This window comes from Budorcas taxicolor, chromosome X, assembly GCF_023091745.1.
Source record: "Budorcas taxicolor isolate Tak-1 chromosome X, Takin1.1, whole genome shotgun sequence".
Lineage (NCBI taxonomy): Eukaryota > Metazoa > Chordata > Mammalia > Artiodactyla > Bovidae > Budorcas > Budorcas taxicolor.
In genome coordinates this window covers 71,579,573-71,603,037 of record NC_068935.1, presented here as the reverse complement: position 1 = coordinate 71,603,037, position 23,465 = coordinate 71,579,573, and the positions used below count along the sequence as shown (strand labels likewise).

Below are 23,465 nucleotides of genomic sequence, written 5' to 3'. Positions count from 1 at the left end.
GACACAATTGAGCGACTTTCACTTTCACTTCATAAAATATTCAATAGACAAAAGACCTGAAAGGTATTTGAAATACAACCCAAAATCAGGCCTCTGAAATGGAATTCATATTTCTAGGGCTTTGCTATTAAAAGGTCACAGAATATGTGACAAACAAAATCTTTTATTAACACCCAATTCTGACACAGTGATAACAGACAAACCTTCATTATTCTTCATCCAATACTCACTGATATTCATATTGTATCATGGGAGGACCTATGATATGTTCAAACAACAAAGTATAGTTTGTCTTTTTTACCTTTATCTACTTTATAGTTGAAGGTTTCATTTAATATTCTACCTGAAAAATGGGTATGCTGCTAAAAAAAAAATAATAAGTTTGAAAACCAACGTTCCTATATTTCCCCAGCAATAAATCAATATCAGCATCTCTACAGACTTTAGATCAGGAGTCTGGAAACTTTAGGCCAACTAGCTCCCCAGTGTTTCTGGACAGACAGCTTAAGGAGTGGTTTTTACATTTTTTAAAAGGTGGTAAAAAATGAAAGAATATTCAACAGAGACCATATGTGGCTTGCAAAGCCGAAAATATTTACTATCTGGCCTCTTAAAGAAAAAGTTTGTCAACACCTAATTTAGATTACTATTCATTTTTGTTAATTCTTGGCCAGAGAGTACAGGCTCCAAGTTTTAGAGAAGCATGTGGGACATCCTGAAATTGCTTTTCACTTAGGAACATATCAGCATATTACATGTCAGGAGCTTCCAGAAATAATCACATGTTGTGAACCTAAAAAGTGCATTTTACCCCAAATCATTGCATAAAAATAGAAGAGTAACCTGCCCTACTACGATTATGTTAAAAAATGTAGCTTATTAAAAAGTAACTTCAGAATGTCTCAAAATGAAAAGTGGAAGATGAAGAGATAAAATTCATTTCGATAAATACCAAGAAAAAACTTTTTTCCCAATGACTATCAAAAAAATTATTTCTCTGTCATAACAAAATCTCTTATTGAATATCCAATTTGATATAGTAAATACTTTCTCAGGTTCCTAATCAGTAAGCAGTAAAATTACTCTGTTAAAGTCAAATGATAATGTTACAACTACATCAGCATACATTAGGAAAGAGAGATTTTTAAATAGGGGGTTCCATTTTTGGTCCTTGGTCATGAGAAACAAAACCTAGTCAGATTAAGTAATGTCTTAAGATTTATCATCTGCCCTATTTTATTTATTAAGCACACCTCTATTTCCACCACTACCATACAAATGCAAATTATCATTAAGGCCCATCCTATCATAGAATCCTACAGTATAATCAGAGTCATCTTTATCTCATTCCAATCTATTCTCTCTACTCTGTTGCTACAATTAGGAGGCAGTTTTCAAAAGCAAAATTCACATGCCATTCCTTTGCTTTTAAACCTTTTCATGGTACCTATTGGTCTCAGGATAGATCCTATAAGACCTTGCATGGTCTGGCCCCTGCCTATTTCTCCTCCTATCAGGTGATACTCTTTCTGCTCTCTGTGCTTTAGCCAAAACATTGGCTTTTACCTCCTTTCTACCTCAAGACCTTTGTACATGTTTTTCCCTCTTCTTGGAGGGAACTTTCAACCTCCTCACACATGTAATTTACCAAATATTTATTGATCCCCTACCATGTTGAGACAGAAAATAAACAAACAAAAAATACAGTAAGAAAATACTAGGTAGTGGTCAACACTACGATGAAAATAAAGATGATGACTGGGAGGCTACCCAAGATTGTTTGCTAAGGAAGGCCTTGTCAAGCAGGTGACATTTAGGATGAGAGCTGGGAAATTTTTACCTATCTTACAAATCTTAACACAAGCTTCACCTTCTCAGAAAGCTTTCTCTGACCCTTCCAGACCAAGTTTGGTTATCCTACTAGAAACTTGAGTTGTGCTCTTCTTAGCACTTATTTGATTAAATGCTTGTTTCTTTGGTTCATTTAATAGGCTACAAACTCTAGGAGGATAGGGACTCTTTAATCTACTATTTAAACCTATCTCAGTGGCTGGAACAATGGATACTCAATAAGTATTTGTTGAATTAAAGAACTTCACACCCTAGTAAGACTCTGGTACACAAATTCTAGACCTGTAGCCACTGGCCACATATGGCTACTAAACATCTGAAATGTGGCTAGTGGCTGAGATGGCCTGTAAACTTAAAATACACACTAGATTTCAAAGATTTAGTATAAAAAATGTCAACAATTTCAATAATATTTCTTATATCATGTTGAAAAGCTACTATTTTGTATATACTGGGTTAAATAAAGCCAGCTCTACCCTTAAAAACAACAACAACAAAAATCCCAACTCATGCTATGAACAAATAACTTATATACCCTTGACTGCATATGATAACATAATGGGTAAATAAATATGGGAAAAGATCCTGAAAAGTTTTCATATCTGCTTTTAATAGCTACACCATGTGCCATCCTTATTTTGTAGATATGTCAACAAAGGTACTTTGAATAATTCTCCAAGCAACAGTAAGCCATAGAAAGCAAACTAGAAAACTTAAAATTTCCTGTCTTCTAGAATAATGCCCTTTTCAATCATTTTTAATTATTCCACAAATAGAATACTTACGGATAACGTATGAAGAAGTTGGCCTGTGATAGAATTCCATACTTTCAAAAGGAAATTGTTCACTGCAGTAATAACTGTGGTGTCATATCGATCCCAGGCCACCATAGTCACCTTAAGTTTAGTGACCTTGTCTTCTCCAGATGGCAAATTGTTCCTAAACAAAATAATTTCAGGGTTAATAATATTGAACAAAGGAGCATCTAAATAGCAAATTATGAAAAAAATCTCTCTAGGAGCATGCAACTTTTTAGATAAAAAAATCCTAAACTCTATCTTTAACTACACATGAAATAAAATAATAAAAGGATTAATATCACATAGGGCAACATCTATAGGCTTATTTTATGGAGGAAAAAAAATACGAAATGACAAAAATTTTATAGTTAGCTAATTGAGAGCAATAAAAAAGTGAAGTTAGAAACGAATCTTCAGATACCTTGAAAAGTAAAATACAAGGTCAGGTTGGCTACCAGAAAATATGAGGAAAACATAATTAAATGGACACTTTATTCCTTTAAATATTCATTTTTGAAACTAAAGTAGGTATACAAAAAAGCAGTAAGAAATTCAGTTAATTGATTTAATCAAATGACATTATCAGTAGCTGACTATGACTACAAAGTTGATTCTATATTGTTGTTAATGGGAAAATAATTAATTTCAGGATCATACCCTAAAGAAACTGTTGTATCCTAAACAGGTAATTAATGTATCTTCTAGTTAACAGTGAAGATGATGAAATGTAATTCTGATTAACTGTATTTATAATGTTGAGTAGGAATACTAACAATATGAAACATAAAGGTATTTTCAGTAAGTCAGAGAAATATCTAAAAATATGATGACATTTAATACGGACAACCCTCAAAGTTGTCTAGTATTAAAAAAATATAAAAATGACTGATAGAAAACTAGGACAGAGAATGATTCTATAGGCATTAGTAAAGCAGAGAGATCTTTGGATCACAAGAGACCAGAAGTTTGAATGAGTCAGATATGTTCCTATCATCCAATCTGTCAATCAACGGTTAAAGACAGTGTTCTTAGAGACTAAACACAGATATAAATTTCTACCAATTAACTCCAAATTAAAAAAGATATTTATTTTCATTATTAAATAGAATACAATAATGTAAAAGATACTATACCATAAGAGAATCATTAAAATATCTAACATCCAATCTTACCCAGTCATTTTAGTAGCCATATCTAGTACTATACTCTTCCATTCTTGTTGCTGGTATTGCCAAATTCTTGCTGTTCCATCTCTACTTCCACTAACAAATCTTAAACTGCAAAAAACAGTTAAAATATTCTTATTGCCTTTCTCTAGAATGAAAATCACTACTTTTCTAATTATAAAAGTAATACATTCATCCTCATATACTTCTGTGGATAATGAAAATGGTACACTTTGGGAAGCAGTTTGGCATTCCTCAAAATGATAAACAGTACCACGTGACTCAACAATTCTACTCCTCCATAAGTATACAAGAGCAATGAAAACATAAGTCCACAGAAAAACATGTACACAGATATTCACTGTATTATTCATTATATTTCAAAAGTGATAGCAACCCAAATGTTGATCAACTAATAGATGGATAGACATATTTTATAGCCATACAATCAAATTCTTGACAGCCATAAAAGGAAATCAAATTCTTATACATGCTTCAACATGGATGAATCTTGAAAACATGCTAAGTTAAAAATGTCACAAAAGACCAAATACTGTATGATTCCATTTATATGAAATATCCAAAATAGGCAAATCGGCAAAAATAAAAAGTGGATTAATGGTTGTTCAGAGCTGAAGGTAGGGGTGTAGAAAGATGGGAAATTGAAAGCTAAAGGGTATGGATATGGGAATTCTTTTGGGGGCAATGACAATGTTCTAGGGATATGGGATTAAGAGATGCAAACTATTATGTATAAAATAGATAAGCAATAAGGATATAAGAGTAAAGCATGGAGAAATATAGTGATTACAATAACTTTAAATAAAGCATAATCTATAAAAATATTCAATCACCATCTTTTATACCTGAAATTAATATAATCTTATAAATCAAAAATATTTTAATTAAAAAATAAAATAAAAGTGATCATAGTGAAGGCTGCACAGCCCTGGGAATATACTTAAAACACTGAATTTTATGTGGAATGCATCTCAATAAAACTGAATAAAAATACATTCGTTAACCTATAACTATAACCTATAACCTACCACTATCTGTAAGTTAGTTTCTATTCTTTCAGACTTTATATAGACACATACATTTATATATTCCCACTACAGGGAATAGAATTACAGTACAAAGGAAGATCCCTTGGAGGAGGGCATGGCAATCCACTCCAGTATTCTTGCCTTAAAGGTCCCATGGACAGAGGAGCCGGGTGGGCTACAGTCCATAGGGTCACAAAGAGTTGAACATGACTGAAGTGACTTACCACACACACACACACACACACACACACACACACTGATTTATAGTGTTGTTCCAGATGCTGCAACTAGAGTTTGCATGCCACAATGAAGATGGAAGATCCCACGTCCCAACGAAGATTGAAGACCCCATATCTTATGTGTTATACATATATCTACATATATTTTATGCATTCATGGCATACCTTTCTCTTAATATTTTCAATATTTCTAAGCTATGTGATTTGTCTGAGCTTTTTCAAATTATCACAAATCTCCAAAAAGTTTTCTAATGTATCAATTTAAAAAAAGCATGCATAAGTGGACCTGCACAATTCAAACCTATGTTTTTCAAAGGTCAACTTTATTTTGTAGATATATTTCTCAGTTTACAAATATAAAAATTACCATCCCTTTCAATAATTATTCAACAATATGGATCTATTAAAATTTAATCAACCACTTAATAATGAACATTTTTACTATTTCCAGTCTTTGCCATTATAAATAATGCTGTTATGAATATCTCTATACACATCTTCGTGAAACCTTATATATATCTTTGCTGAGTCCAAGGGCAGGCACATTTTTTTTAAAGAAAGAAAAGCTTGTTCCAACTTCAGATTTGGCCATAGATGCACACACTAGGAGCTGTCAAATCAAAGACATTTTCCTAGTTTAATGGTATAATGGACTCTTTCGTGAAGAATTTATACTTTTTCTGCATCTTTTCTCTGTAATATTCCCCCTTCAGGGTAGGCACATTTTGAAGGCTTTTGACATACTGCCAAATTATTTCCCTAAAAAGTTCTTTTTAAAAAAACAATTTACAGTTATCATCAAGGTTGTGGGACAGTGCTTATTTTTCCTAAACCCTTGGCAATACTGGATGCTATGATTCTTCAATATCTTGTCATTCTGAAAGAAAAAATTGTTATTGTTATTCTAAATTGCATTTCTCTTGATAATTAGTAAAATTGGACATCTTTTGATATATGTACTGGCCACATAATTTAGATAAAATAATGTTTTGCATTTAAGGAAAAAGGTAAAGAATTTTAAAAATTCAGATACTCCTAGTATGAAAGAATAGTAGCTATACAAACCTTTACATGTATACTCAGTATGGTACAATAAAACAACCTTAAAAATTATTTGAAGGTTTTTTCATTCCTAATAAATATATCACTCTTGGTGGATCATTATTATTTACTCTTGCATTGAATGAAGATGAACACAATCATCATAGTAATCACCGGTGTTTGAAAAGTATTTAATAGTAAAACATGGTCACTCACATAATGTCCTTATAGACAGATATAGATACAAATTTATGCCAAGCGGATAAATTTTAAAATCTATTCTAGGTCAATCTGTAGGCCAAGGCAGAAAGTTATCACCTTCTGGGGATGATACATTTGATAGGGTGCAAGAATACTTGTATATAATTTCTGAGTTAACAGACATAGGAAATGTGATACACACTTACAGTAGAGACAGTAAACAATCTAGATATTCAGAGGAAGACAAGATAGCTAAAATCTTGAGGAGTCAGGAAGGGCTTCAGGTAGGGTATGAACCTTAAAAGAAAGATAGAACTTAGAAAAGAAAAAGAGACAGGAAGGAGAAGGAAATAAAAGGAAGGAGAGAAGGGAAAGGGAAGACATAGGAGGGATAGAACGGGAGTGAAAGGAAGTAGGGTATGATTATTCCTGGTAGGAGGTAAAGTATAAGCAAAAGAATGGATGAGAGAATGCAAATGGACTATAATAATAATGATGATTAAATCAATTGGGCTGGATCTGAGTATTTAAATAGGGAATAGTAGATGAGAAAAGAATGCAGGCCTAACTCAAGTTGTAGAGAATTCTGAATGCCAGGCTAAAACATCTGAATTCTATCCTATAGACAAAGAGGAAACACTAAAAATTTCTGAATAGAGCAAAGTTAATCTGACAGAAATGGATAAGACACATTTAGAAGGGAGAAGAATATTGAAGGTAATGGGTCAAATAATGGAATTCTTGACCAAGGTGGATGATAACAGAAAGGGAAAAAGCAAAAAAAAAAAAAAAAGAAAGAAAGAAAGAAATCATTCATACAGGAAGAACTGATAGACTATGGCTACTATTTGGATGGGAGCTTAGAAGATCTGGGATGAGAATGTCATCAAACAGAGACAACAGCTTTCAGTTTAACTAGAAAGAAATAAAACACCTATAGTAGAAGTAGCTTTTTCTGAAGACATAGAGGTAAAATATGTGAAACATCTGTTTATACAGATATGTACTACATAATTACCTGTCTCCATTGTTACAGAACTGAACAGCAACAACTTTGTCCTAAGACATAAAACAAAAGGTTTGTGATTAGAATTAATTTATTTTTAAAATTAATAAAGTACTCTTTTCCTCAAATTCACACGCAAAAGTTTCATTAAGTGCATTTTTTAATGTTATAATTTTCTTTTAAAAAAACTCTATCTTTAAGGAAAATTAATGAAGACAAATTATTAACTAAGGAGGAATAGTTATCAGCAGTAATTTGAGACAAACTTGTTTCTAAACATAACAAAATCTGTTTCTAAACCATAATCTCAAGAGACAAGATAGTTCTGAATAGGTATTAGTTTATTATATTCCCCCATAATAGGACAACACACTAAAATGCCACTTTAAAATAATTCATTTAATAGTAGTTGAACTAAATTTTCCACTTAACATTTTTTTAATTTCAGAAAACAAATCAGTTATTTGCTGTTTCTCACATGGTTTATTTAATTATTTTGCAATGAATTCATTTGACAGTCTTTAGGTATCTTAATTTAGATACTGTTGTTTGAATCTTCCTTTATCACTAAACTACACTTATTACAAATATAATGTGTACTGTAGTGATTATACTATAGTAATGTACCTTCAAATGTGGTAAACATTTTCACAAACCACAATTATTGAACTAAATTTGAACTTAACTTCTTTTAATTTTCTTTATTTGTACTTAAATTTTAATAAAAAGCTCAGATACTAAATGTCTTCATATTTATTTTTTCATTTTAAAAACACATTAAACCATCTTCATATGTTCAGACATATCTGTGATTCCCACTGTTCCATGATTTCACTGAGTATTTTTATCTGATAAGATTCAGGACTCTCACTGTCAGTTCCAATAACTGGTTTTAGATGTTATGAAAGGACATCTTATTTCCAGGGACTAACAGATGCCACTAATTTCAACAGGGAATGTTTAAGTTTTCTGACTTTTTTATCTGGGCCTCTGCCAAAAAACCCTCTACCAATCAATTTTTCTTCATCTTTTCTCCCTCAATTATTTCCCATTTATTTATTACTTCCTCTTTTCTCAGCTCTCAATAAATGTGACCATACTGTATACACACCTTGCTTGGGTGGTAACTGTAAAGGTGTCTCCTTTGTGTGGTCTAGCACAACTGGATTTTTCCTACTGGATAGTCTCAAGATTGAGATTGTTATATATTTCCTAAGTTGTTATATTTCACAATTTAAATAATATTCCAGGATTTTAGTATCTATGAATAAGTTACAGCAAGGTGAGAGCTCAGCTTGGTTCAGCAACTCTTCATAAGCTGAATATTCAATTATGTTCATATGATAAGACAAAAGCAGGAGGCTGTTTCCAAAAGTTCAAGGAAAAAGTTTCTAACAGGGGTCTCAGTTTTACTCAAATTTCAAGAACATGAGTGATTCTGGAACTCACAAAGTATCTTTTTAAAAAGTTATCTTTCAGGGAAATTTTGTGTTTTACTGATATGTACTAACACTATTCCAAATTAATTAAGCATCAAAAGTAATAGGAACAGTAATAGTAAGACTTATAAAGCTGAGTACTTTCAGATGCAGACTATATAGCTTTGACAATGAGGAACACGAGATCTATAGTGAGTTGAAACAAATACTCCCATATTCAACAGTAAACAACTGTCTGGAGAAGAAGGTAAGGAAATAAAGAAGAGGAAGAAGTAAAAGGTATACAGGGAAATAAATAAACAATAATGGCTCCAAAATTTTCTTGTAAATGTCACACAACAGTGGAGAGAGCTTGAGAAGAAAAGTCCCAGGCACCAATGGCTGTCACCCTAGTATAAAACTTCCCTGTATGGAAGGCTGTTGTTGACAATTAAATGGGATTAGATTTCAGGAGTCTCATGGCATTCTGAAAATAATCAAACTAAGACCAATGAGCTAAGTTCAGTAAAACGAATTTTTTCCCTAAGATGTACCTTAATATGTCTTTTAATAAGTAGACTTCAAAGTAACAAACAGTTATATGATTAATAAAGCAGGGTAAAAGATGATTTTTTAAATAAATTATTACTACAACATATTTTTCCCTTCTCATATAGTCAGAAATTGTCTTAAATACTATAAGCATACTAAATTCAGAATTTCATACCAATCTTCACCACTAAAAAGAAATCTTACCATACAAGTTTCAGGACCAATCTATATTAAATTAGAGATCAGCAAAGAAGAAAACCAGATTTCCATGGGTGTTTAAAAAGAAAGCATGATATTTAAGTTTTTCATTTTGTTCTTACCGTATGTGACTCTAACTCGGCAATTTTCTCAGGGATCTCAGAACCTAAATAATATATTCTAATCACATGGTCAGTGCTACCTGTTGTAATGAACATACCACCTAGAGGATTAAAAATAAACAAACATTTAAGAAAATTATACCAAGAAACTTTAAAAACCCTCTGATTGCTTCCTTAGTTATACTTTATTAATAAAAAAGTCTTCAACAAACACAAAGTTATCTTCTACCTATTAAAGGCATATTAATATTTCAGAAAAAAATAAGCAAAACTCAAGAAACACAAGAGGAATATTTAAGGAACAACTATATCACTCACCCAATAAAAACACAACTTTTACACCAAATACAGGCCTTTGGATCATAAACACTAAAAGCCTTGAGGAATTCATTTCTTTATATCTCATAAAAACATAATGTTTCAAAATTATTTATAAAATAATCTATATTTACAATTCTCTGTATAGTGGCTATAGTGGTTAAGGGTGAAAACTAGCAGCTTTGGGGATGATGAAAATAATTCTAGAGATGGATGTTGGTAATGTATGCAGGACAATGTGAATGTACTTAATGCCATAGAACTGTACACTTAAAAATTTTCCTTAAAATGGTAAATTTAATGCTATATTTTATGACAACAAAAAATAGAAGGTTAATTACCATACTCTTAACAGCAGTAGAAAAGCACTGTTTACATACTGAGAACGGGTCTTCTATATGGAGCCACAGTACATGTTTTCTGAAAATTCAGGGTAGGATTTTCATGTTGAATTGTGTGTGAGTGTTGGGGGAAGGCTGTACTTTTTACCAACTAAATTCATTGTTACATAAAAATACATTAATTGTAAATAAGAAAAAAACTCAAATTCTATTATATGTTAATTAGAATCCACAAAGGTCTATTATAACATGGTTCACATTTTTAGTATGTGTCTATTAATTCTCAAACATATGCATTTTTCTCCACCAAACTGAAAAATATTTTACAATTGAAAAATCTTTTATACTGGATTATTCAATATTTTAGGTACTCAAAACACTCAATTTTTATACATACCAGAACTGAAAGATGAACAAGATATCTGAACTCCAGGTCTAGATCTCTCAGTAAATTTCACTGGGCGATCTCTAAGAGAAAAGTAAGATGTTTTTATTTTTCATCGTGTTCTTTTAATGTACAAGAATTTTAGCACACTTCTAGACATTGACAGATTTATCATCAATATTATAGAAACCACAAAACTGAAGTAGTCAATAGCTACTATTTCCACTATTGAAGTTAAAAATGCATTTAAACTTACAAACATACTTTATGCTACCAGTATTGTTATTTTAGCTTTACAAATAAGTTACCATGTTACTTACTAACATCATGAAGAAAAGTTCAAGGTGTTCTTACCATGGTAAGAAATGAAACAAATACTCCTTATCAGAATTTTGTGTATAATCTCTTCAACATTGGTTTCATAAAAAAATTTACTCTAAAATCTCTAACATCTAATTGAAGGCAGTATGGATGTGTGCACACACACCCATGCACACATAATTTACATATTTAATACATGAACTATCAAGAATCTCTCAAGATGATAAAGAAAAAACATTCTTTTCATAAAATTTTTAACGAAACTCTAAACTTACTTAAACTTCATTGTTTTCACATGCCACTGCCAGAAACAAATTGTTCCATCAGCACCAGTAGAAGTGAGGTATCTGGTTGTGCCTTTAGTTGATGGACAAAACTGGAAAAAGAATTCTAATTAAAATAGAAACCTTTCATGTTTCAACTTAATTTCAGTTTCAAGAAATTAGTTATTTAAATTTCCTAGATTAATGGATATCTTATTAAAAACTAAAGTAAAAAAAAACTGTAGAGAAAGTCAGTCATTTAATTTAGGATGAAATATTTTAGTCCTAAAGACACTTATTTAAAAATTATTCAATATAACACTTAAAGATTATTATTTCACTGCTTTTAATGGAGAAAACACAAAGTCATTACTAGTTAAACCATTATAAATCTGCTGAATACATGCTTATATAGCAACAACATAAAATTTTTATAGTTCACCTGAAAAAGGCATCAAAAGAAAATTTAAAAATCAGTAACTAGGAAGGTACAAGTCTAAGTGTTTGGGTTTTAACATTTTAAACGCTTAACTTCATGAAGTACAATGGAAATTTTGGCATTTTTAAATCTAAATCATTTTCATGTACATGGATAACATAAGTCAAATGTCTGTATGTATCATTGTGGAAAAAAGATTTAAAAATAAAAATTGAGTTGTCAATTTGAAGTATGACTACTATCCTAGATAAACCACAGATGGTCTTAGTCACGTAGGATTCTCAAGCTCTAACTCTCAGTATTTTACACATCCTCAGAAGAGAATAAGGGAAAAGTTAACTATACTCCTGATGTCTGGGACACAGGAAGACTGAAAATCAAACCAGGGTCTCGAGCATGCCCGTGAGTTTTAAAAATCCCAAATAAGGAATTTCCTGGCAGTCCAGTGGTTAGGACTCAGTGCTTTCACTGCCGTATCCTGGGTTCAATTTCTGGTTGGGGAACTAATATACTATAAGCCATGCAGCATGGCCAAATAAATAATTTAAAAAATAAAAATTCCATATAAACATAATGAATACCTTCCACTGAGATGAAGATTAAGGATCAAGATGAATATGACTTGAATAAATTTTAAACTCAAATCAAAAGCAAATAATCATTATAGGTATTAGAAGTCATTTATTTAGTTTTCTTTTTGGAAGCACAGAACTTCTAAAGACTACAAAGCTTAAATCAAACAAAAAATACCAATTAATATTATCCATTAAGAGCTGATGAACAGTAAAGAAACCAGTGCTCAGGTAGTAAACTTATACATTCATTTCTGAGCTACAGAAGCTTGCATCAGAAAGCTTAATCCACAATCTATAGCAGAAGCCTCCAAATTATAGCCTACATACCAAATCCAGTTTCCTGCTTGTTTATGTAAATAAAGTTTTATTGGTACACAGTCACCTTAAACTGGCTATGGCTGCTTTGCACTGCAACAGCAAAGTAGTTGCTGCTGCTGCTGCTGCTAAGTCGCTTCAGTCGTGTCTGACTCTGTGCGACCCCATAGATGGCAGCCCACCAGGCTCCCCCAAACCTGGGATTCTCCAGGCAAGAACATTGGAGTGGGTTGCCATTTCCTTCCCCAAGGCATGAAAGTAAAACGTGAAAGTGAAGTTGCTCAGTCTGAAATAGAGGCTGTATGGTCTGCAAAGCCTAATATATTTACTATCTGGCTGGTAAATATGCTGATCTAGGATCTACAGAAATGAGACAATAAAATATGAAATAGTATGATTTTATGCAGATGACACCACGTTTATGGCAGAAAGTGAAGAAGAACTAAAGAGCTTCTTGATGAAAGTGAAAGAGGAGAGTGAAAAAGTTGGCTTAAAGCTCAACATTCAGAAAACTAAGATCATGGCATCCGCTCCCATCACTTCATGGCAGATAGATGGAGAAACAGTGGAAACAGTGGCTGACTTTATTTTTCTGGGCTCCAAAATCACTGCAGATGGTGATTGCAGCCATGAAATTAAAAGACGCTTACTCCTTGGAAGGAAAGTTATGAGCAACCTAGACAGCATATTAAAAAGCAGACACATTATTTTGCCAACAAAGGTCCGTCTAGTCAAAGCTATGGTTTTTCCTGTGGTCATGTATGGATGTGAGAGTTGGACTGTGAAGAAATCTGAGCACCAAAGAATTGATTCTTTTGAACTGTGGTGTTGGAGAAGACTCTTGAGAGTCCCTTGGACTGCAAGAAGATCCAACCAGTCCATTCTGAAGGAGATCAGTCCTGGGTGTTCATTAGAAGGACTGATGTTGAAGCTGAAACTCAATACTTTGGCCACCTTATGTGAAGAGCTGACTCATTGGAAAAAGACCCTGATGCTGGGAAAGATTGAGAGTAGGAGGAGAAAGGGACGACAGAGGATGAGATGGTTGGATGGCATCATTGACTTGATGGACATGGGTTTGGGTGGACTCCGGGAGTTGGTGATGGACAGGGAGGCTTGGCCTGCTGTGGTTTATGGGGTCACAAAGAGTCAGACACGACTGAGTGACTGAACTGAACTGAACTGAACTGCTTAAGTTTGAAGAAATACTAAAACCTTTATTATCCTCATTATACTTTAACTTTTTCAATCAAAAAGGGGAATTCAGTCCATAAATGTATCTATTTTTGTATTTAATGTATTTTTAATTAATTAATTTATTATTTTTGGCTGCACTGGGTCTTCATTACTATGCATGGGCTTTCTCTAGTTGCAGTAAGTGGGGACTACTCTTCGTTATGGTGCATAGGCTTCTCATCATAGTGGCTTCCCTTGTAGAGCATAGGATCTAGGCATGTGGGTTTTAGTAGTTGTAGCTTGCAGGCTCTAGAGCGTGGACTCAGTAGTTGCGGCACCTGGGCTTAGCTGCCCTGCAGAATGTGGGATCTTCTAGGACCAAGGACTGAACTCATATTCCCTGCATTGACAGGCAGACTCCCAACCACTGGACTACCAGGGAAGCCCCATTTTTGGGTTGTTTTTAAATGAGAAATCATGTTTAAGATTATAAAATTAAAAACACATGTGCATTTCTGAATATAATTTTTATAACATTAAAATTACAATTTTATTTTAATACATAGTTATTGAAGAAAAGCTAGGAAATATAGAAAAACAGAACAGAAGCTATTCATAATCCCACTATCCAGAGGCAACCACTATTAACACCATACCATATTACTTCAATTTTATTTAAAAAAGAAAGAAACTGAAAAAATAATAATATACTACAATGTTAATAGAGAGAATTAGGAAAGAGTAAAGCATATAGAATGCATGCTAAATGATGATTATTACTATGAACAAAAATGAAGGAGTGCTGGTAGGAGTAATGATTTACAATTTTAAAATAGTAAGTTAGTCAGAGAAAGTTTCCCTGGGAAAAGTGACAGGCATTTCCATTATTTAGAAAGTAAGGGAATAAGTCATATGACCAAAGAGGACCATTTCAGAGATATAAAACAGCAAAAGCAAGGGCAGGGGTGTAGCTAGAGTGGTTTAAAGAAGTAGCTAAAGCAGGATGATAACAAGCAGTAGGAGATATGGTCAAAGAGAGCAAGGGGCTGAGAATGTAAGGTTTTGTGGGTCACTGTAAAACCTTCGGCTTTAACTCTGAGTTGGGAGGCTATTAAAGTTTCTGAGCACCAGTGACATGATTTAATTTCCTTTTTTTAAACCTCCATCTTAAAATCACTTATGCATCTATGCAGAGGCTAGACTAGGGCAGGAAAGAGGGATGGGAAGAAACAGGAAGATCAGTTAGAAGTCTGTTTCAATAATATAGGTCACAAATGATGGTGATTTGAAATAGGTAGTAATGACAAAGGTCATGAGAATTTGTTCAGATTCTGGATATATTTTGAGGGTAGAGTAAACATGATTTGCTAACAAGTTAGATATGCGATATAAAAAACAAAAAGTCAGGGATGACTACTCTGAGCAACTGAAAGGATGAAGTTGTCATTTGTTTATATGGGAAAAGGTTTGGGAGGAGCATATCTGAGAAAGGAAGACAGGGGTTCAATCCTGAAGATGTTGAGTTTGAGATGCCTTGCAGACATTCATGTGATGATGCCAACTAGGTAATTGAATGTACAAGTATGGAGCTAAAAGATAGGCCCCAAGATGGAAGTACACATTTGGAGTCATCAGCTTACAGATGAAATTTAAAGCCATGAGACTTGATGTGATCACTAGGGGAAAGAATGTTATAGAAAAGAGGTCCATACAAAAACAACACAAAAAACAAAAACAAAAGAGGTCTATGGATCTCTAGGGGACTTACACACACAAATGAAATGAGATAGAAACTAGCAAATGAAACTATGATGGAGCAAAACAGTTCCATAAATATTTTCAGTAGTAACAAATATTCATATTTTTCATGTTGTAAAAGATTATCTTCAAATTTCAGAAATAGTCTGTCAGATAGGATGGTGAGAACACAAGAAACTAGTAATACCCCAAAACAAAATCCAATAGATAATTTCAAACAATCAAAATTCTGATGTATGGTGGGAGGGGGGTTCAGGGTTGGGAACTCATGTACACCTGTGGTGGATTCATGTCAATGTATGGCAAAACCAATACAGTATTGTAAAGGAAAAAAATAAATAAATAAAAATTTAAAAAAAAAGAAAAGAAAAATAAAAAGTAAATTTTCAAATCCAATATACATTGAACCCAATTCTTGCTAGTACCTCATAAACAGGTGATATATTATTTAAATATTAAAACAAAAATTGCCTGGCATACTTATTAGTGACTAAAGAACAAAGAAAATTCAATTGGAGTAATTATCTCATCCACAAAAGTGGTCTCGTTGACCAAACTAAAAGACAGTGTCAAAAGGATTCCTCTGTTTTGCTGTCAACACAAAGAAGAAAACAAAGTTCTTTGGGGAGTATCTAGGACTTTCACTACCAATGTCTGGTAAAAACACTATATGGACAAATATTTAAAAAGCTGATGTATGTCAAACATCAAGTTGAAATAAATTCATGAAAATAAGAATAAAAATTTCCCTAATATTAAACTACACACACACAAAATCTGAACTGACAAACATTTTGCATTAAATATTAACACAAAGTATGCCAATATTCAAGTTAGAACCTGTTCATATCCTGCCTAAAAGGTATCAGTGTTCCTTAAGGCAATTCCAAGTCTTGTCCCTTGTTCACAAATACAAATGAGATAAATAAGATGTCTTACACTGTACTCAAAAAACCTTTTCAATAACTGTTTTACTTGTTTCTAAACAGAACAGATTTATACGAAAAAGGAACTTTAAAATAAATACCTGTCTGCAAGATAGGGACAAAGCCTATCAAAGAGATGAAAATTTTTCTGTTGCCATTTTTATATTATCCAAACAATGTAACAAAAACAAGAAAATTCTCATTCTTATTATATATATTACAGGTATCCTTGTATTTTTCTTACCTGTATGGAAGTGATAGAAGCTGAATGTCCCTGAAGGACTGCAACTGGCGCACAAGTTCGAAGACACCACACTCTTACAACTTTATCACAACTGCCTGCGGCAATGAGAGTATTTTCATAATTAACAGCCATGTCAGAAATTTCAGCAGAGTGCCCTCGAAGTGTAGCCAGAAGGCGTCCATCATCTGTTGCCCAGATTTTCACCAAACAGTCATCAGAACCCTACAGCAATACAAAAGGACAAAAGATTTACAATGAAACAGAAATTCGTCCCCTCACAAAGGGGTCAAAAAAAAAAAAAGCAAAAACAAAGTGAGGATTTTATTAAGGTTGTTTCTAAGTATTTACTTTTTAGTCTCTTTTCTTCATATAATATGGATCTAATAGCAAATATAAAAGATGTCCAAATAATAGCACTGACAGTCTACAATGATAATGGCATATGTGAAGAACTCCTCAAAGCTACTACCCATTCTGATAATTCAAAACATTTTTAACTCACATTTAAGTGTGGTGGCATGAAGTATATCTGCCATTATTTCTTTCTTTACACCTGACAGTCTTTTTTCTTAATTGCTTGAATATTTTGAATGTTTTTTTCTCTACAAATACTTAAAACTTTAACCTAAAATCTACATGCATTTCTCAGTAAACATGAGGCTTTGCTATAACCTCTGGTGAAACTATTATGAACTTCCTCATGAGAATTTCAAAAGAGGCTTTAAAATATTAAAAAGCAATTCTACTCTAATGTGGTAGATATGTTATCTGTTTATAAAAACATTAAAATCATCATCCTCATCCTCATCAACAACATCCATATACTCATTTTGAAGTCATGAAAACATCAATGGAAGAGTCTGTAATGAACTCCAAGAAGTCGAACTTCTCAAATACAAACCACTTCCTTTGTTTTAGCATAGGAATTTAAAAAGAAAATCATGCCATTACCTACACTTTTACATTAACTTAGTACTGAAACAATGAGACTAAGCCTTAACTTGGAAACATTAGTCTGCTACAATTTTGTACAAAAAAGCATACAGTTAATAAAAATCCAATTTTAAAAATAGTACTGAATTCAAAGAGAGATATATACAATATTACAATATATAATCTTTGTTACTAACTGTATAGTTCAACTACTCAACTATAAGGATGATGTAATCATTAATTAAGCAGAACTGGCACCAATTATGCTAAATGGCAAATGAAAAATGCATTTTAATGTTTGCTAAAATAGAATGAAATCAAATTAAGTAGATAAAACTTGATTCACATAAATTAACCACCTTTAGAATATAAGGCCTTCTGATAATTTAATTTTTTAAAAAATTAGATTTCCCAAATGACAGAAGTCATTATAGGTTCATCCATTTACTTACATAAAAAGAGAAAAGATTTTCAATTTCCATTTATTTTTTTCTTGCATTCATGTGTCTAAAAAGGAAGAGTTGCTTACAAAGCATACTTCAATGCCATGAAGCCTCGCTTCCATTGTTGTAAATCTCTAATATGCAAGTGTCACAAATTTTAAACTCACTGTAAAAATTCTTCTCCCACTTCTGTCAAATGCTACACAGTAGACAGATGACAAGTGACCCAGAATTCTCTTATGCATCTTAATGTGCTGGTAAGCAGCTGAAGGGAAAATATGGCTGAAACGACTACATCCGGTTAATTGCCTGGCTGAGGTGATATTCACTGAAAAACATAAAACAGAAGATTCACTTCTTAAAACCTAAAAGCAAAAACTACATTTAAAGTTAAATCATCAATATTATGATGAAACAAAAGGGTACACACACAACAGCAATTCTATGCTGTGAGAAGTCTAAATTCCATCACACATTTCACGATTTTACAAACTCAAGTTCACTACCACAAAGCCCTAAGAATACTTTAAGTCCCAGAAGTCTGATTTTCTGTTTGCCTTCTTATGGTTTCTCAAGTACAATCCCATTTTGCCTTCCTTGGTTCACTATAGTCAAAGAAACTGTAACTTTAAATATATAAATAAATCTTACTATAACATGAAGGAACTTTAGAATAAAGACAGCATTTGGTTAAGTATAACACATCTTAAAAACTATATAGGAAATTCTATGAACTCCCGTCCTACCTTCTCACACCTATCCACACCATAAACAGTTGTCCCTAAAAATTTATTAAGAGTATTACAAGAGATTCATACAGTAAAAAGAGGAAGAAGCCTATAACACCACATAGGTTTTCAGTAACAGTGCTTTCTAGACTTATCTATAGGTTTTTCCCATTTCTGATTTCAGAAACTATAGACTCCCCCTCTAGTTATCAATGAACTTTTGAGGTTTCATCTCCTATAAGATCAACTTAGATCCTGTCTCCTTTTTTTGTTTTGTGATCTAATTTTCTTAAAAAGCAGCCAGAATAAAGCATAAATCTGTACAATTCTCCAAATACTACGTGGATTCTTCTCACTTCTCTAAAACAAAGATCTTGTTCCCTATGTAAGTATATACAAGCATTTACTTGCTCTGTGAAATTCCTCCAGTATTCCACATCCCATAAACTGTATTTTAATCAAAACACAGAAACCTTCTGATCTTGAGGCAAGGCAAAATTTTACCATACTGTATAAATAACAGTATAAATAATACCTTTATGTTGAAGCAAGGCAACATTAAGCCAAGAACTGTGATTAATACAATTAGAACCATGCCAGAAATAAAAATAAAAAACCTTTCAACATCTCAATCTTTTTTTCAGGCATAGGTCACCTTAACAGTCACCTTAAATTGACAAAATGATAAAAAATGAATGATGAATAGCAAAATCCAACTTTGAATGCAAAACATAAGAACACATTAGCGATCTGAGTATTTATATTGAGATGCTAAGTAAATAATGGTAGAAAATCCATAACCATCAGTACTATGTAAGAAGATTCCTTTTTGGCAGTTGCTTCCCATCCCAAACTCTAGAAATATCCACAACTCTAAGTTGGGAAGAGCAGGCATTAAAGTCTGAAAATTATAGAAGTTATCTTCGTTCTCTAGTCAAATATTTCTTACTGCTCTGAGTTCCTTGAAATAATCAACCATTACTTCTGCTTTGCTTTTCTACATTTTTCAACCTTGGAACTACTGGACTTAGGAACTTTGAGACTGGTGAATCTTTGTTGTAGGGGGGCTACAATGTTTAGCAGCATACCTGGCTTCTACCCAACAGATGCTATTAACACCCCATCACCAAAAACCTGTGACATGCAAAAACATCCCCAGACATTGCCAAACATCTCCTGGGGGAAAAAAATTGCCCCTGGTTAAAAATCAATTTGAACTTTAAGAACTAAAAGCAACATTATCAACATGAAGAATAAACCAGAAAATCAGATGGAGAAAGAATCAGAATTATAGAATATATGATAAATTATTCTATAAAAATTAATAATTAAAATTGGAAACTACCTCAGTGTGGAACAATTATGAACTACAAAGCAAAAAATATGAACTTCAAAATATATGACTTAAATTATATAAAAATACATATATATGCACATAAACACCAGAAAGAAAAAGAAAAATGAAACCAACCACTTTGTGATAAAAGTGTAGATTTTTTTTTTTAAGTTGCATTTAAACACTCTTCTATGGGCTTCCCTGGTGGCTCAGACAGTAAGAATACAACTGCATTGCAGGAGATCTCAGTTCAGTCCCTAAGTTGGGAAGATCCCCTGGAGAAGGGAACAGCTATCCATTCCAGTATTCTTGCCTGGAGATTTCTATGGACAGAGGAGCCTGGCAGGCTACAGTCCATGGGGTTGCAAAGAGTTGAACACAACTGAGCAACTTTCACTTTCACTAACAATCTTTAAACATACATTTTTATCTTAAACACAAGTAGGTTCTGTAATCCATGAACAGCTATTCAAAAAATTCCAATATAAGGTATATTGCATATTCAACAGCATAATCATCAAATATTCCTTGTTTCCTAACTCAGCAATCTTTTTTATATATAAAATGATACATATATAATCACGTGAAATGATAATGTTTGTACATTTTTCTCAGACATTTGGTAATGTCAACAGGCCTTAGGCTCTATATTCAATAAGGAGTTCTGTCAACACTCTTCTGCATGTACTCTCCATTTAACCACTATTTTTCAGCACTGATGCTTTTTGTTTTTCTCACACCTTTAAAGAGCATTTTATCAAGAACATTTTCTGAAATTTGTAATGGCTGATAAATGACTATAAAAATACAATTTAAAAGAGTTCACTTTTGACCAATCCTTGAGTATTTTACTAGAAAGAAGTGAATCTCATTCTTCCAGCATGAATATATATAGCTCCTTTGGGAGAGAAGGCTGCTTGAAGTTCCTTTCCTCAAAAGTAATAATAAAATAAAGGGACACACATACACAATTATTACTGTGTTGTATTTAAATGTCTCTATCAAGATTACTATGGAAAACTATATGCCAATAATATGGACAACCTAGAAGAAATGGACAAATTCCTAGAAATGTACAATCTCCTAAGATTAAACCAGGAGGAAATGGAAAGTATGACTAGTCCATTAGTAACCAAACCAGCGGTTACCAATGAAGAGAGGAAAGGGGGTAAGGGCAACTTAGGGATAGGAGATTAAGAGATACAAACTACAATGTATACAAGCCACAAGGATATATATTGTACAACACAGGGAAATATCACCAATATTTTATAATAACTATAAATGCAGTATAATCAATAAAAATTTTGAATCAATTATATACCTGCAACTAATATTGTAAATCAATTATATGTCAACTAAAAATAAATAAAAATAAAACAGGCAAAAATAAAAAGTATATGCCAAATTTTTAAAAATCTTTAAAAATAAATGTCTATTAAATGCACTATTTGAACACATTTAATTATTTTTTTAAGGTTTTTAAAATAACATTTATTTCTCAAAAGTTAACATGTGCATATTAGGAAATCAAAAAACACAAGAAGCAAAAAACAAAGTCATTCATAATCACAAGCAGTTTACCATTTGATGTGTTCTTCTAGGTCTCATTGTATTTTCACAACTAAACATCCATTTTTATGTAATTAAGATCTTATAGTTAAGTATCATGCTGTTTCACACATCATAAATATTTACCATTCCAAAATCCCAAAGCTATGAGTATTTTGATAGCCAAGAATACACTACACCAACTCAATCTGGAAGGAAAAAAATGTAATCCTGCCTTTGTTGGTGACAACAATTTCAGAAAAGATAAAAATGGCAACAGGTCTTTAGATGAAGATATTGGCAGTTATGATTAAAACACTACATTGTTTCTTCTTCTCAAGATAAGAGATGAGCAATTTAAACTTTCACTCTAACAAAGTAAAATGATGTATTAATGAGAAATAACTACAAATAAAAAATTCCCACAAACTCTACACCAATATATCCAGTATTCATTATCACATTCTCAATATTTAGACTTCTAATATCTACAGTATTTCAAAAGCAGGTAACAGTTTTAGTATATATAATTAGTTACCTTGATTAAAGTATTTTAAAAACACAATAAGAGTAAATGTCATCTCAGCCTCTATTTACTAAGGACTTTAGCTCTCAAAGTTAAAAAAGTAAGATTACAACATTCAAAACACTGGTAAGAATAGGGCAATCAAGCAACATAATTTTAGTCAGAACAAAATATCTGCTTCTTCATCCACTGTTGTAAAGGATTTGGCAACCTTTGAAAAATAGCACACATTAATTAGGACACCTTTCTATCTAGGAAGCTAAGATTCAAACAATCAATCACAGAGTATTTTCTCTTGAGTAGTGATGTGAACATGCCAACTTTATCTTGAAATTTATTAACAATTTTTGAGAGAAACATCTTTGATGTCACAATAAAATGTTGACAAATTAGTCAAATATAAATACACATAAAATGTATTTAAGTACAAAATATTATATTCAGAGTCCATTATGTCTAAATTTTTTCTTTAAATTTTTGTAGAATAAGCTTCCAAACTGCTCTCTAAAAAAATGATATATGAACTAACTCAATAAGAGACCAAAATGCTTAAAGATTCAAGTAATAACAAGACTTACTCTATGTATTTATAAACTTATTAAGTCACAAAAATTAATAAACAGCTACAAATAAAGTTATTGCTATATTTCTTAAAACATATTTGTTCACAACCTACTATGAGCTAAGCACTGTGACAGATGCAGGAAATACAATTTATAAATCAAATAAGATCCCTATCCTTGTGGAATTTACATTATTCTACTGGGCAAAAGCTTTCATCGTTTACTCAACTATAGGAATGAATAAGATATTTTAATGAAATTATCTACAGCAATATATATAGCTCTCAACATGTTTTTTTTTTTTTTAATAAGTTCTGCAAGCGATGCTGATACTGTGCCCAATTAGGGAACTGCCAATTCTACTCCAAATTCTCTCCCCACAAAATTATCCTTTCTATAACATATTTGTTTGAAGGCCTTTCAGACTCTTCCTATACACTTTTAATAAAGAAGAGATTATTTCTCAAAAAGTGTTCTAATTTTGGAGAGACTCTTTCTTTAACTGAACTCAATTGCTTTCCCCATAACTTCCAGAGAATAACAGTTTAGCCCTTGAGAGCTACACATAAAAGATAAGTAAAATCCCTTTGCTATACGGTAATTCATGAAATATTTAACAATCACTATCATTTGCACCTTAATTTTGTCCCTCAACATGTGAGGTCCCCCTTTACATTACTC

At 32.3% G+C, this 23,465-nt stretch overlaps 1 protein-coding gene across 1 annotated transcript in view; it reads right to left on the bottom strand.

The window, feature by feature from the left end:
* BRWD3 (bromodomain and WD repeat domain containing 3) overlaps positions 1-23,465 on the bottom strand; it is a 152,344-nt gene that overhangs the window by 78,602 nt on the left and 50,277 nt on the right. Inside the window, exons 7-14 of the mRNA XM_052663833.1 lie at positions 18,248-18,408; positions 16,705-16,926; positions 11,284-11,384; positions 10,700-10,770; positions 9,644-9,744; positions 7,366-7,406; positions 3,824-3,928; positions 2,637-2,790 (exon numbers count right to left, since the gene is read on the bottom strand). Coding sequence (XP_052519793.1) covers positions 2,637-2,790; positions 3,824-3,928; positions 7,366-7,406; positions 9,644-9,744; positions 10,700-10,770; positions 11,284-11,384; positions 16,705-16,926; positions 18,248-18,408 — 956 coding nt within the window. The remainder of the gene's footprint in view (positions 1-2,636; positions 2,791-3,823; positions 3,929-7,365; positions 7,407-9,643; positions 9,745-10,699; positions 10,771-11,283; positions 11,385-16,704; positions 16,927-18,247; positions 18,409-23,465) is intronic.